A 13,331-nucleotide genomic window follows, 5' to 3' on the forward strand; every position below is an offset into this window, starting at 1 on the left:
ATTTGTCTGTTAGTCAATTGCTCTCGGCTTTAAGGCAGACGGATAGAGATGGCACCTCAAAGAGAATGGCCTGCACACACTGAAACAAATTCAGTAACAGAACAAGTATCTCTGTACAAATTTATTGGACTATACCTTAAAATGTATCTCACTAGACAATTCTTTTCTTTTTTAATCTCTCCAAATACTTACACAGTCACCTTCAGTGTTTAATACGTGCATAGCAGAGAATAGCGACTATCTTTTCGACATGCCATCTTTCGGCCAACAGGAGAGACCATTTAAACTAGATTTGACCGCTTTCGGCCGGCTCTTGTCTGAAACTTTAATTCGGTAGAATTCGGCCGTTTTGTTCGCAAGGCGTTAAAGTTCAAAACAGTTTATTTATCGATATCAAATTGACTTCTTGATATTCCCCACGTCAGTCTGAAAATAAATAAACCCATCTTCATCACCCAAAGTCAAGTTCAAGGCTGGTAAATAAATCAGGGCCCGCTTGTTGGAAAGCTGATTAACGCTAATACACGATTAAAAGTTAATCGAGGTTTTCATCTCGCTCGTTTAAAATGGTTTAAAAGGCTAATGTCAAGCTAAAGGTTAAGAAAAGTCCAAGGCAAAACTGACGGACAAAAATCTTTTGGGAGAATCTTTATTAACTATTAGTTAAACTCGCATCAAAGTTCACGTTAATCCGGGATTAGCTTAATTGGGCTTTGAACAACTGGGCCCTACAGTTGTACTAAAATTTAACAATTAAGACTAAAGCTTGCTTACATGGCATGTCGAAAACTAGACGCACACGTAACATTGGAAATGGCTATAATAAGTGACTAAATTAGGAACTGCAAATCACGAGTAAGCTTCTAAACATCCGTTTAAAAGCTTGAAAAATCCAGTAATAAATTTTTATCCCCGTCAAGGGGATTCAGATACAGCCATATATTTATCCGGCATATTAATCATAAAATACAATGAAAAAAACTCCTAACTCATTTTCGTCTTGTAAATTAAATAAAAAGTATAAATAATAACAAACAAAATACCTTTAGAAAACCTTACAAACTCACTATATTACTTTTACTTTAGGTATAATATATTATCACTCCAAAACCAAAATCTCATCTGTAAGAGAAAATACGCATCTCAAACGCCCTAAGTCCAGATCATATTTCACTTTTAATCCCGTAAATGTAATGCCAAATAGCCGAATCATATATCGTACCAAAACTCTTGGAACACCACTCGACTCCAAAGCTAAAACAGAAACGTTGTTTCGGAACATCAATCAATCTTTCCTCCACAAAAACCGCCCCTTAAAGCAACAATTTTCCCTTTCACACCGAAGATTGTTCCAAGCATTAAGCAACTTTTTAGGAGACTGCCCAATCTTTTTTAGGTAATTTGGTCATAAGGGGCTTGTTTGCTTTTACCGACGCCCTATCAATAGCGTTACCTTCTTTACCTATCATAACAAATTTTAGCTCTCATATGATCAGATTTAAGAGCACCTATCGCTTAAGGATTCCCTTTCGCAGCTCATAGTAGTCTCTTGAAAGTAAAGCTGACTGTAAATGAAGAGCAGGAATAATAGAGAGATCAGTTTAGAATCGCGTTTACGGCAAACGGCAAACGTGAGATTCGCGTTTGTGTTTTCTTGAGAAAAGTGCAAACTAATTCTGGCTTTTGATGTTAACCCAAAACTACACAGTTTTTACTGAGAAACTGGAAACAGCGAGTGGCAAATGTACGATAACCATGGCTACGTGGTAAATTCTACCATTTGCCGTAAAAGTAGTTGTAAACTGATCTCGCTATGCCTCCTCCCCCACCGTCAGATTTAGAATTCAAACTAACCTTGAATATTTACTATCACAGTGATCTTTTTAGAGTTATATATTTCTCATAGTTTTAAAGAAAAGTTGCATCGTCACCCAACCATCTAGTGACAGCAAGAAGAGCAATTTGATAAATGCATAACCTGCGATGAAGCTTCGCTTTCATTTTGTCTGGTTTGGTGAATCGTTGCAAGAGAAACGCGAACAACGCATTTTAGCGAAGCGTATCACACAAATGCTCCGCTAAAATCTGGGTTTATCTCAAATTGCTGACTGTACCGGCACTCAAACTAAAGGCAGAGGCAGGAGAAGGCCTCCCACGCAATCGTTTTTAGGGGAGTCGTATAAACTCCTAGGGGAGAAGGTAATACGAGTCCCCTAAAAACGACTGCGTGGGAGGCTTAAAAGGCAGATGAGCTAGTAAAGAAAGCAAGGACACTAAACGAAGCAACTGAACATTACTGTCATGAGCCCTTTATCTCAACTAAAATGTCCTCGTAGAAGGGCGCAAACACTGCCATGTTATGACCAACCACACGAGCAAACCGACCGGTGATCTCTGACAGTTCCGTGTTCACACTAACCAGGCCCTGAGGGATGCTGGGTAATGAGGAATGTCTGTCTTCCCTCTTGCCCAGTTGATGAAGTCGAGTCTTTATTCTGGTTAACATGAAGTCGTACGCACGATTGGCTGCAAGAAGAATGACCAAAAATTGTGAGTGCTTTCCATTTGCCGGAACTGGCCGGTCTGGCCGGCCAGCCTGTAAATCGAATGCGTCATTTTGAAGGGATGGAGCTGCAAAATCTTGAAAAAATAATCACTCCGAAAACGGTGCGCGCTAAGAAGAAATTCGAAGGACAAGGATAAAACTTATCCTTCAACTTGGTACATTCCATTTACGAACTGACCACCTGCCACTTCTGACAAACGGAAAGCGACCTGTGACTACTCTGCTTTCCCTCTCCTACTATGGCTGTTGTTATTGTTAAGGACTTAAACACGTGCCTCCTAAAAGAGAAGTAGTTTTCTGCTGTTTATGGCTATGCCGGAAAAGAAGATCTTAGCAAGGGCTACTGGAATCCAACAGAGATAATTAAGCAACAATTAGGAACTTAAGCACAGACGTTCGTGAGCCACGGACGGCAACCGGAAGTCGAAATTTTCCTTTTTGGCGCGTTTTGACGCCCAACAAAGAGCTTTTCCCGTCTTTTGTGAGGAGCAAAAACGCGCCAAAAAAGCGAACATTCGACTTCCGGCTGCCGTCCGTGGCTCACGAACGTCTGTGCTTAAGCTCCCTAATAATTCCAAAAAGACAGTTTAAAACAACAATGGATGACATTTTTCTGATTCCAAATTAAGAAATGCGTGGTTACCACCAATCTTCTTTTTGAGTTTCAATATCCCTTGCCGACACCTTCTTTTCCCTCATAGTCATAAACAGCGCAAAAGTACCTTCGAATTAGTTGGCACTGGCCCAGGAAACTCTGATTAGATGCGCAGAGCGTCCGTAAGCAACATAAGCGTTAACCTCTCAGACCAAGGGCCCGTTTCTCAAAAGTTCCGGTAACTTACCGGGCCCGATAAGTATATTTTTAAATGTTTTTTTTTTTTTTGCCGATTACACAGTGATAACAGACAAGGTACTTGGCCAATGTTTTCATAAAGTTATAAGATTTTAAATTCCAAGATAACAAAAATTGACTTCTGTTAAGAAACATTTATCACCAAAAATCACTCATCGGGCCCGGTAAGTTACCGGGACTTTCGACAAACGGGCCCCAAAAGTCCCCGTGTTTAGTCTAGCCAGCTGGCAAGCCGCCTGACTCGTAGCCCAAAACAAAAAAAAATATTCTTTAAACACCTTATTTGCCAACTAATTTTGGAGGTTGAAGTAAATTCGCCATCTGTTACATCAGTGAGAAGATCAGGTCAAAACAAAATTGAACAACTACGCCTTGCGTTTGATTTTTCTTGCTTGCTGGGGACTGACAGATATACAAGAGTCGGGAAATTTCTTGAACTGAGTTGTGATTTACAACAAAGAGCAAGATTTGATACTCACAGATTAATTTGAAGACCGTGTTATCGGGAGACGCAATTTCCTCAATTTGCCTTAACAGCATGTCTTTTTGTTGCGGTGTAAGTTTATTTAATCCTCTGTCGTCCAAGAGCTTTTCCGTTTCTCTAACGATCTGTTCGTACACGCCAGGGAGGGCTGAAGGGAAATCCCTTTCAAAAATAAAGAATTTACAAGCGTCAAAAACCTTTTGACGGACTTCAAGTATTTTGAGGAATACCAAGCCTGAGTGATAGACAAAAAGGAACTTAAGCACAGACGTTCGCGAGCCACGAAGGGAAACTAGAAGTTGGATGTTTCCCTTTAAACACTTTCTGATGCCCTAGCACCTGTAATGACTAGGCCACCAAAAAAAAGAATATTTCTAGTCCTTAGCAAAAAACCAAAGCAAGCCCACAAGGGCAACACTTCACTTCCGATCACCGCCCATGGCTAACAAACAACCACCGACAAACGTCTGTGCCTGTTAAAAGTTCCCTACAACGTGTTCGTAACAGAGTGGTTTCTATTCATTTTTTAAAGGAAATTCATGGGATTGCGCATGTGTTAACATCACAAGACCATCCGCCATCTTGGATAAATGCTCCGATTTGGACTGGAACCGATGACATGTGACGCTTTTCACGTCACCGTTTTCACAAGTCTCTGTTTTCAACTGTCCACACTAGAAACAAGGCGTTTTCGAAAGTCTCCACTTTTGAAACCGTTTTCGAAAGTCTCTATTTATCGGCGTTTTCGGGCGTTTTAGTGTGGAGTGGACGATCAAAATGTGTGCGTTTTCAAATGAAAACGAATTAGTGCAGTCTAACTCACCCCTCAGGTACGCCATCCAAGAGAATATAAAGCACTTCCTTAAGCGTGGCCAGATAAGCTGCATCTGAAGCCAGCTGCTGACCAACTGTGTTCAGTGTTACAAGCAGAACTGAGGCTATAAGCGCAGTGCGGCGAACACTCCACCTCATTTCAGCCAATCGAAATTCATCCATTATCAAGGTCTAAAGAGAAACAAAAATAGTTATTTGTACATATTTCTAAACCTTTCCTCCCAAGAAAACATGTTTGAAACAGGAACAAATCCCTTTTTAAATGTTGTTTTAAAAATCAACGTAGCCACACACAAAAAAGGAAGAACCCCCTTGAATTTTACAGCATGACAACAGTAACAAAGTAATGTAATATACATAGCGTTCATTTGAAAAATTACACCGTAAAAATTTATCCACTGACTGCTTAGAGGGCGGTGTCTCGCATGGGCCCTCATGTCCCATATGTGGGTCTACCCTCTTGGGTTCAAAGCTTTTGTTTCTTTTTTATTTATAGTTATACCCAATAAAGCTGTATAAAAAAATAACGCCTTAAGTGATTAGCAAATATCAATAGTACAAGGAAGTCAAACTTTCCAGATTGTAATATAAACTGGGAGTAGTAACAATTTCCTCTTCTTTGGGGACAATGCCATTTGATAAAGAGGCCCTGCCCGGATGAATTCTGAAAAGTGGCATGAGAAAAAAGTAGTGACAGCACTTGAAATGAAACAGCGACAAATGACAACCTTTATCAAAGAAACACCTGAGACTGATCAAGGAGGAACAGCGAAATTTGGACACTTACTTATGGACCAAAAATGAAGGAATTGCTTTTACACTTTTAAAACAAACACATGAAAGAAGATCAGTGCTTGAACCTTCCCTTAATGTCTAACTTAAGACCCTGCGCTTTAGTCTTGACATTCTGACAGCGACATCAAGTAATGTTGAAAGGGTGACACGTCATTTTGAAATGGAGACAAATGACTTACAACAGCTTCCTGACAGCACCACAAAAAATTGTGTCCGAGCGGCTTTACAGGTACCCACAATTATCCATGGCAAGATATTTTATAGTCATTTTATAAACCCAAGTCTTTTTCTACACCACCTTGTACAATAATAATCATACCCACACCCATTGTATAATTATTGATTATCATTAAAAACTGACTCATTGGATAACACAGTTCCAAAGTTTTGATTGGTTTAGTGGCCATGGTATATGAGCCATTATATACCATGCCCTAAATATATTGTAAGAATACGAGTCAGGGGGTAAAGAAAGTATCTCTAAATCAGCAAGATTTAGCAAGTTTCCATGGTTGTTTCACTTGCACTTGTTGGATACAAGATGATTATAGTCAACTTGGCAGTGTGCCCCTCGTTGGCCATCTACCATCTTGTATGCAACACACATTTGTGGAATAATTGTTAACTGTACCTCAGGATATGGCCAGCCAGGTTCACCAAAGATTATTCCTAAATATCCATGAACTAAAACATCTGTTAAACTCGCATCTTGTAGTTTCACTTGGAAGTCTGTTGTATCTGACGCCTCATCTGAAACTTGTGCCGCAGACCTTGAACCTGTTCCTGTTGCTACTTCTGCTCCTCTTTTCAGCCACACCTTAGTGGACATGAGACCAGCTGCAGGTGTGAAGAAATGCATGGGAATCAACTTAACGTAAAAGCTCTATTAAGTCCCGCCCTTTCTACTTACCCTTCCCCCTCTCTAATAAGCCCCCATTTAGAAGTTGTTTTTTGTAATAAGCCCCCCCCCCCCTTTCCCGTTTGGGACATGAGAATTTGTATATTAGTTCCTTCTATTCCCTGTTACAAATCCCCTTCATCCAGCGCAGTTGGTTTGTTTTTAAATAAAATTAATATACTCTCAAACACATGATAATTTAATGGCTGGCCTTTAAAAGTTTCACAGCAGTTGTTTGAGTTTTGCACAGACTCTTTTAAGATGAAACTGGTGCTTTAAGATATGAAATAAGTCCCCCACCCCACCCCCCACCCCCCCCCCCCCCCGTGAATAAATGATAGGGGTATTTTTTTTAGGCAGTGACACAGGCATATTCAGAATTTTAAAGAAAATCTGTGTTCTCCCAACAGGAGTCAAACGTACGACCTTCTGATTTACTAGTTCAGATGCACTACCACTGAGCTACAGGAGACTCATGGGAGCTAAGGCAATTAAACTAGGTTCATGGGGCAAACATCCTGCATGCTGCTAGGGTTTGAATGTCAATAAGCAGCATATATGAAAGAAAATAATGTAAATTGACATTTAAAACCAAGCAGTTTGTAGGCTGTTTGTCACAGGAACCTAGTTAATAAGAGCCTAGCTAGCATGAGTTATGATTTTATTAGTGATGCAAAGTCAAGCAAAAAATAACAATAAAAAAATGATGTTTCAGTGTCATCATGATGCCATTGTAGAGGTGATTATTAAGTAACTAAGTCAAAGCCAATGTTCTAGGAAACTGAAAGAGCATCGACTAAATTTGCATTGTGATTAAGGAACTTAATACTTACTTTAGCTCGAATGGAGTCCGACTGCACATTTAGACAGGGTTTCAATTTACTGTCTTATAAATAATTACTTCTATTTTTTCATCACAAATTCAACCCAGCTGTACATATAGATGTTATTGTAGAAAGTACCTGGATTTGACTGAAGGTAATCTTTAAACTTTTTTCTCTCATATTCAATAGATTGCTGCACCAGATGGGGTTTTATGGTCTGAAGCTGAAAGTTTGCCATGTCTACCTTCATTGCATCCATCAAACTAAACACTTCCCTGAAATGCAAATAAGTAAAATGATCCATTTGCTAATGCCTTGTTAAGTTTCACAATTATTTCTTACTCTCTCTCTCCCTACTCTGTCAGTCTGGGCCAAGCATCTCATTTAAGGTTACCCTATACCTTCAGAGGTGTTTCACCTTTAAGCGATATAGCACGTCCAGTTTAAACTGTAGATACCTAAACCTCTATATCAAATTAAAGCTTATAGAGCTGGCTATCAAACCATATGAAGAATTTTGAAATAAAATGAATTGTCGAATTTTTCACAACCTCTAAAGCTACAAGTCAAAGCGAATTTTGTTTTTCGCTAAATAATTTAATTTGCTCCTCAGTTTCCAGACCCAAAGCACTAAAAAAACATGTCTGCGTTTTGCCATATTCAATCGCAATGAAAAGTAAAAGAGCATTTTCGAAATAGGATGAAAAAAAGGTGGAGTGATCATACAAAAATCGCTCTCAGAGAAAAAATATTCCGAAAGAAAAAATTTGCAGAAACGTTTTTGTTGTTTATATGTTAAACTAGCCACTGTCCAAATTTGAAGGCAAACGAACAAATTCCTTTTGAGTTTTAGCTCTTTGAAGTGGCTCCTCCAAGTGAAAAAATTGATTTGAGAAAACAGCGCTAAAAATTCGGCAATTCATTTTATCTCAAAATTCTTGGTTTAGTTTGATAGCCAGCTCTATAGGCTTTAATTTGATATAAGGGTTCAGGTATCTACAGTTTAAACCGGACGCGCTACATCACTTGGACGCGAGACACCTCTGAAGACACCTGTGAAGGTACAGAGTAACCTTAAGGATGGTGCCCACTTTTGTTACTGCGCATACATTCTGCGCATCTGAAGATACTCAGGTTTCCTATGGGTGGCGCCTACGAATACAGGGATACTATTTTTGGGCAGGTTAAAACTATGCAGAGAAAGAAGAACTTAGCAAGTGCTTTTGGTATCAAAAAAGAAAACTGGAGGTAACCGTGCATTTTTCAGAGATAATAAAGGTTCAATTTGGAAAAAAAATGCCATACATTGCTTTGTGTTTTGTTTTGTTTTTTTTTAATTACTGTTCTTTAGAATACCCCAATTTTCTTTTTGGATCTCAATAACCCCGGCTAAGATCTGCTTTCCCCATGTAGCAATAAACCACACAAAAATACTTCTTTATTAGTTAGTAGGCATCGTCCTTAACATATTAATTTTTTATCACTTACTTGAAAAGATCCACAATGTCCTGATTGTGAAGGATTTTCTTGACTTGTTCGTCTCTTGCTGGAGCACAGAGCTTGCCTAAAACGCTGACAACAAACTGTGCAAGTCTTGATATGTCCAGAACACCATGGTTAGCTTGCTGTTTTATAAGGTCTAGGTCTAGAACTTCATTTATCTGGGCTCTTATGGAGTTGTGATGAGGAAGAAGTAATGATTGCATATTCTGTTGAAAAGAAAAATTTATTTATGATCAAGACGATGATATAAATTATTTACTATTTTGTTTGTTAAAAGGTTGTCTTAATATCGATAATTTTTTAAATTTCTGTCTATACTTCTTTAAACATTTCCTTTTCATTTCATTATATTTTCATCTTTACTTAATATCAGTTATTGATGTGCAAACAATGATCAGCTTCACAGTTCTAAGACGTTTAATGCATGATGCATGAATATAAATTAACAAAAAACGATCATTACTGGAAAGTAAATTGCTACAAAAATTTGATGCCATACAAAAACAAAGTCCTTGTTTATTGGTCTTGTATGGGCAGAGAGTTGCAACAAATTCTCAAAATTCCCAAACGTTTTGTGTTACAAAATGTCAGCCATCCAAATCACAAAATTTTGAAGATTTTGTGGCAATTTCTCACGACAGAGTACCTCAAAACAAGCTTTAAGAGTGACTGTGTTCAGAGTTGTTTCAATAAACCTCTCTTAAAGTCTTCACCTACATGGAATCCTCCCAGTATCACTCTAACACACAAAACCTTGATTCAAACTAAGTACAGTATTACCTCTTTGACTTCTTGTATCAAAGACAGTGCTTGGCTAAAGATTGGAGGATCATGATTTAGTTCTTCTTGAAGTTTATCCCAGAATGCCTTGTGAACAACATCTCTGACTTTCTTTTCCAGCCTGCAATAGTAACCATTATTCAATAACAATGCATCTGTCTCTGCCACATCAACTCTTAATCTGTGCATAAGAACCAGTCAACAACTATGTGAACCCCAGCAACTGGTCACTCTTGGGTTAGAATTTACTGGCAGCAGCAATGGGAATGCATTTCATGCCCGGGGTCACCCATCCAAGGTGGCTTTAACGCTTGTGTACTTCTTTCTGTCACTCTACAGTAACATTCTTTGTTCTTTGAAAATAGCAAGAAGGTTGATTGGTCACTAATAAAATAATAGCGTTTGTTTGTACAGTTGTTTTTATTTTTTCTTTTGTTTTGTTTTTTGTTTTTTCATATGGGCCAGGGCTGCCATTACAGTCAATCCTCTTGTCACGTGACCGGTATTTTTAAATAAATTTGAACAGAGTTTTGAAGTTTACATGTCAGTTTTGAACATTGCTGGGCGAGATTTTCAGAGTTTCCGTACAAATTTCACAAGTTTATTGACGGTATAAAGCTATGAATTTTTCTTCACGTTACAGCATTAAGTATTTTAAGAATAACGATTGTTTCCCAAGTATTTTGAAACCTTTTTTTCAGGTAATGTGTCTTTTTCGGAAAGATTTCCAGAGAAATGTTCAACATCCATTAATTAAAAATACCGGACATTACAAAGAGGAATCCGAATGTTCATTTCATTCTCAGAAATACTGGTCTTGCGTGAAGTGGATTGACTGTAATATTATTGGCTGGCAGCCAGCATCAACACTGAAGATAGCTGGCTGCTTAGAGTTTGGAAAATCTAAACACTAGCAACTAGCAATGTGGGAGCCTTTCTTCAGTTCATGACTGGCTATTTTCCTTGTGGACCTGGCTCAGTTCAAAACTCAATAAAAACAGCTGCAAAAATGCAGATACCATGTGATATATATGATAATCTCTTGTCATATTTAGCATCCAGAATTTTGCACCTTTTTGATTCTCACTGAAACGAGACAGGAATTTTGAACAAAAATAAAGTTCACTCAAAAGATATTCCCAGGGCTTAATTTATATATATATCTTAAAACTGCTAAATGCATAATATCGTAAAATGTTTTTTCTTGTTGTAATTTCTAAAGAAAGCCATCTTAAATAACACCATGTAAGTGTCAGATGTGTCAGATAAGAAATGTGTTCAGAATAAATTATTATTTATTTTTCAACAATCTGCCTAGATTGATTTTGACTGCCTGAATTAAAAGTTGAAAATTTTTGCTCTGAAATTAAACTTTGCCACTGTTTGATGGGGCTTTTAAGGATTATTGGCAGTCAAGAATAAGCTTACACCGTTTGTTTACTTGAAGTGAATGTCATTAGAAATTTAACCTCGACGGTGACGAATAACTTTTTTTAATTAAAAGGAAAAACTCTCAAATAAACAAAGAACTCGTAAACAAAAGCTCAACTGCCAAAACAGGAAACTTTTAGAAAAGACAACTTATTGGTAGAGTTGGCTTGTGAATGATACCAAGATGGAATACATGAACAAGACAAGCTTCAATGTCGTTGTCACGCAACTTTTTTTACCCAGAACAGACCGGCGGAAGCTTAAATAAGCTTCCTCTGAATCGAATTGAATAAGCTTACATATATATGCCAATCATTTACAACACTCACGAAAGGAAAGAACGATGAACGATGAGCAGATGAATGCAGGTGTGAAAAAAAGAGCTTCCCTTAGATATAAGGATGAAAATAAACACATGGCTTACGAGTTTTCGGGAAGTTCTGATTGAAGTCTGAATGAGTCATCCATCAAAAGTTCGTGCGCTAGAGCCATATTTGACACAATATTTGCGGTCTTCTGTAGGGTATTTTCAGTTCCATCGGTAGTGCTTTCTTTATCTTGAATCCCGTCCATGTCCTCAAGAACACAGATTTGCCCCGTAAACTTAAAAGATTTCAAACAAACGCTTGGGAGTCTTCACAAAGTCACAAGTTTTAAAAGTCACAATACGTTCAACAAAAACAAAGATTTGGAGCATGCGTTATGAAGGACGAATGGTACCAGACTTCCACAGATTTCTAAAAGCTCTATTCGAAGCTGTCAGTCTTTAGAGAAATTATTTTTTGAAGCGCTGCTAGTTTTTCAGCGGTATAAAAGGCTTACGTTTCGGAATTCCCCTTTATTGCGGTATATTAAAATTTTGCTGTGGGCTAAGGGACGAAACTCAAACTTTGCGAACCAAGCCAGCGATTACTTGGTCAATGATTTCTCACTTCAATAGGCCTTATCACGGTTTTCGACGCCATTTTGACGGGTAGGCAAACAGGCTTGAAATAACAGTGTTTGTATGGAAATCCGATGTCAAATAATTTTCATAAAACATCGCTTCTGAAAATTCATGAATTGGAAACTTTCGGCACTAGGAAGAGGATTTTAAGGAAAAAAAAATGGAGGGATGTAGCTGTGACAGAAAGCGTCCAGTCGTGTTTTGAACTTTCCATACATTTCCCTGTAATTTTTTCCCGCGAACTATTTTTAGTAGCAGTTCACGGCTGGTGTACTTGCGCTGATCGGAAAAGCTGAGATTGTCCGCGCCAGAAAAATTACATCTTATTAATTACACAAAGTACTGGTGAAACTGACATTTGCCTTAGGACGAGGTCAAATCTTAGTGCAAACGTTCCAGTTGAGATTAGTAGGTTATATTCAGCTGCAAAAATGATCAGTGCGTTTGTTTCGCCGAGTGAAAAAACAGTGAAAATTATAAGTTTGTGTTTATTGCTGAAACTTGACCTGAAGTTATCGCATTTGCTTCTAACATTATTAAAATGATTGATAAATACAAAATGATGATTCAAAGGAGTTTATTTTAATTTACCCATGCCATTTAACCCTTGTTAAGAAGACTTTTACTGAGCAACCTAGAATTTTGAAAAAGCTTGCAAAATATGCGGACGCCCGAGGAAACGGACTTTCTTTTGAACTGATAATTACTTTTTTGCGAGAAATTTCTCGAAATTTCACACCAAATCGCGAACTCCTGACTCAGTTTTCTGGCCAAACATATTCACAATATCTTCAGCTTTCTCCAGAGCTCTAATAAGGAGACATCTTGTCATAGAAATAAACTTATCACCTGAAATGATCCAGAAAACAAATGAGCAAGGAGACGATAAATGCTGTAGTCAGTTGATTTACATTAGTAAGATGATGAAAGAGTTGAAGTTGAGTTAAAGTTAAGTACTAGTCCAGAGAGTAATTGAATCCTCCTTATGTATTCCAAACCTGTGAGAGAAAAACTTGTGCATTGCCCCTAGAATTTTGATGTTTAGATACAGAATGTTTGGACTATTTTGCCTTGAAGCTGGCGTCAGCCGCTCGGCCTCGCAAGGAGAGTCTTGTCATATTTTCCTGTTTTTGTGAGATAATTAAACAAAAAAAGCAAACTCCATTGCCCATTAACAATTACCAACTGGCAAATTACTTAGTACTAAAGGGTTCTTTGCAACGTAGCTTTTCCGATAGCTTGAGAAAAAAATGTTTTCGCCTTTCTTTTCGCAAGCGCTCGACCAGACAGTACCGGAGAAATGCGTTTAAACCCACTGATCATTTTTATTAAGTTGTTAGATAATTGTTTTTAATGGCCAATCGAAAGCTCTTAACCACAGTAAGATCTCACTTTTCCCTCCTTGTTAAATTCTTTT

The 13,331-nt window shown here is 38.0% G+C and overlaps 1 protein-coding gene across 1 annotated transcript; it reads right to left on the reverse strand.

Moving 5' to 3' along the window:
* Nucleotides 1–1,903: 1,903 nt before the first annotated feature.
* Nucleotides 1,904–11,606, reverse strand: LOC146472884 (T-complex protein 11-like protein 1). The gene is made up of 8 exons (XM_085119123.1): nt 11,393–11,606; nt 9,538–9,658; nt 8,743–8,963; nt 7,393–7,529; nt 6,164–6,369; nt 4,727–4,908; nt 3,899–4,065; nt 1,904–2,526 (listed from the first exon to the last, which is right to left on the reverse strand). The coding sequence occupies exons 1-8, from the start codon at nt 11,539–11,541 to the stop codon at nt 2,300–2,302; spliced, it is 1,410 nt and encodes a 469-aa protein (XP_084975249.1). The 5' UTR covers nt 11,542–11,606; the 3' UTR covers nt 1,904–2,299.
* Between the last annotated feature and the right edge of the window lie 1,725 nt (nt 11,607–13,331).

This window comes from Pavona decussata, unplaced genomic scaffold, assembly GCF_977016875.1.
Source record: "Pavona decussata unplaced genomic scaffold, jaPavDecu1.1 SCAFFOLD_96, whole genome shotgun sequence".
Taxonomy (NCBI): Eukaryota; Metazoa; Cnidaria; class Anthozoa; order Scleractinia; family Agariciidae; genus Pavona; species Pavona decussata.

Coding starts and splice junctions, on each gene's coding strand:
- LOC146472884 (XM_085119123.1), bottom strand. CDS start 11,541: ATGGACGGGATTCAAGATAAAGAAAGCACTACCGATGGAACTGAAAAT. Junction 9,659..11,392: donor TCAGAACTTCCCGAAAACTC/GTAAGCCATGTG, acceptor TTACTATTGCAG/GCTGGAAAAGAAAGTCAGAG. Junction 2,527..3,898: donor CACGGTCTTCAAATTAATCT/GTGAGTATCAAA, acceptor TTCTTCTTGCAG/CCAATCGTGCGTACGACTTC.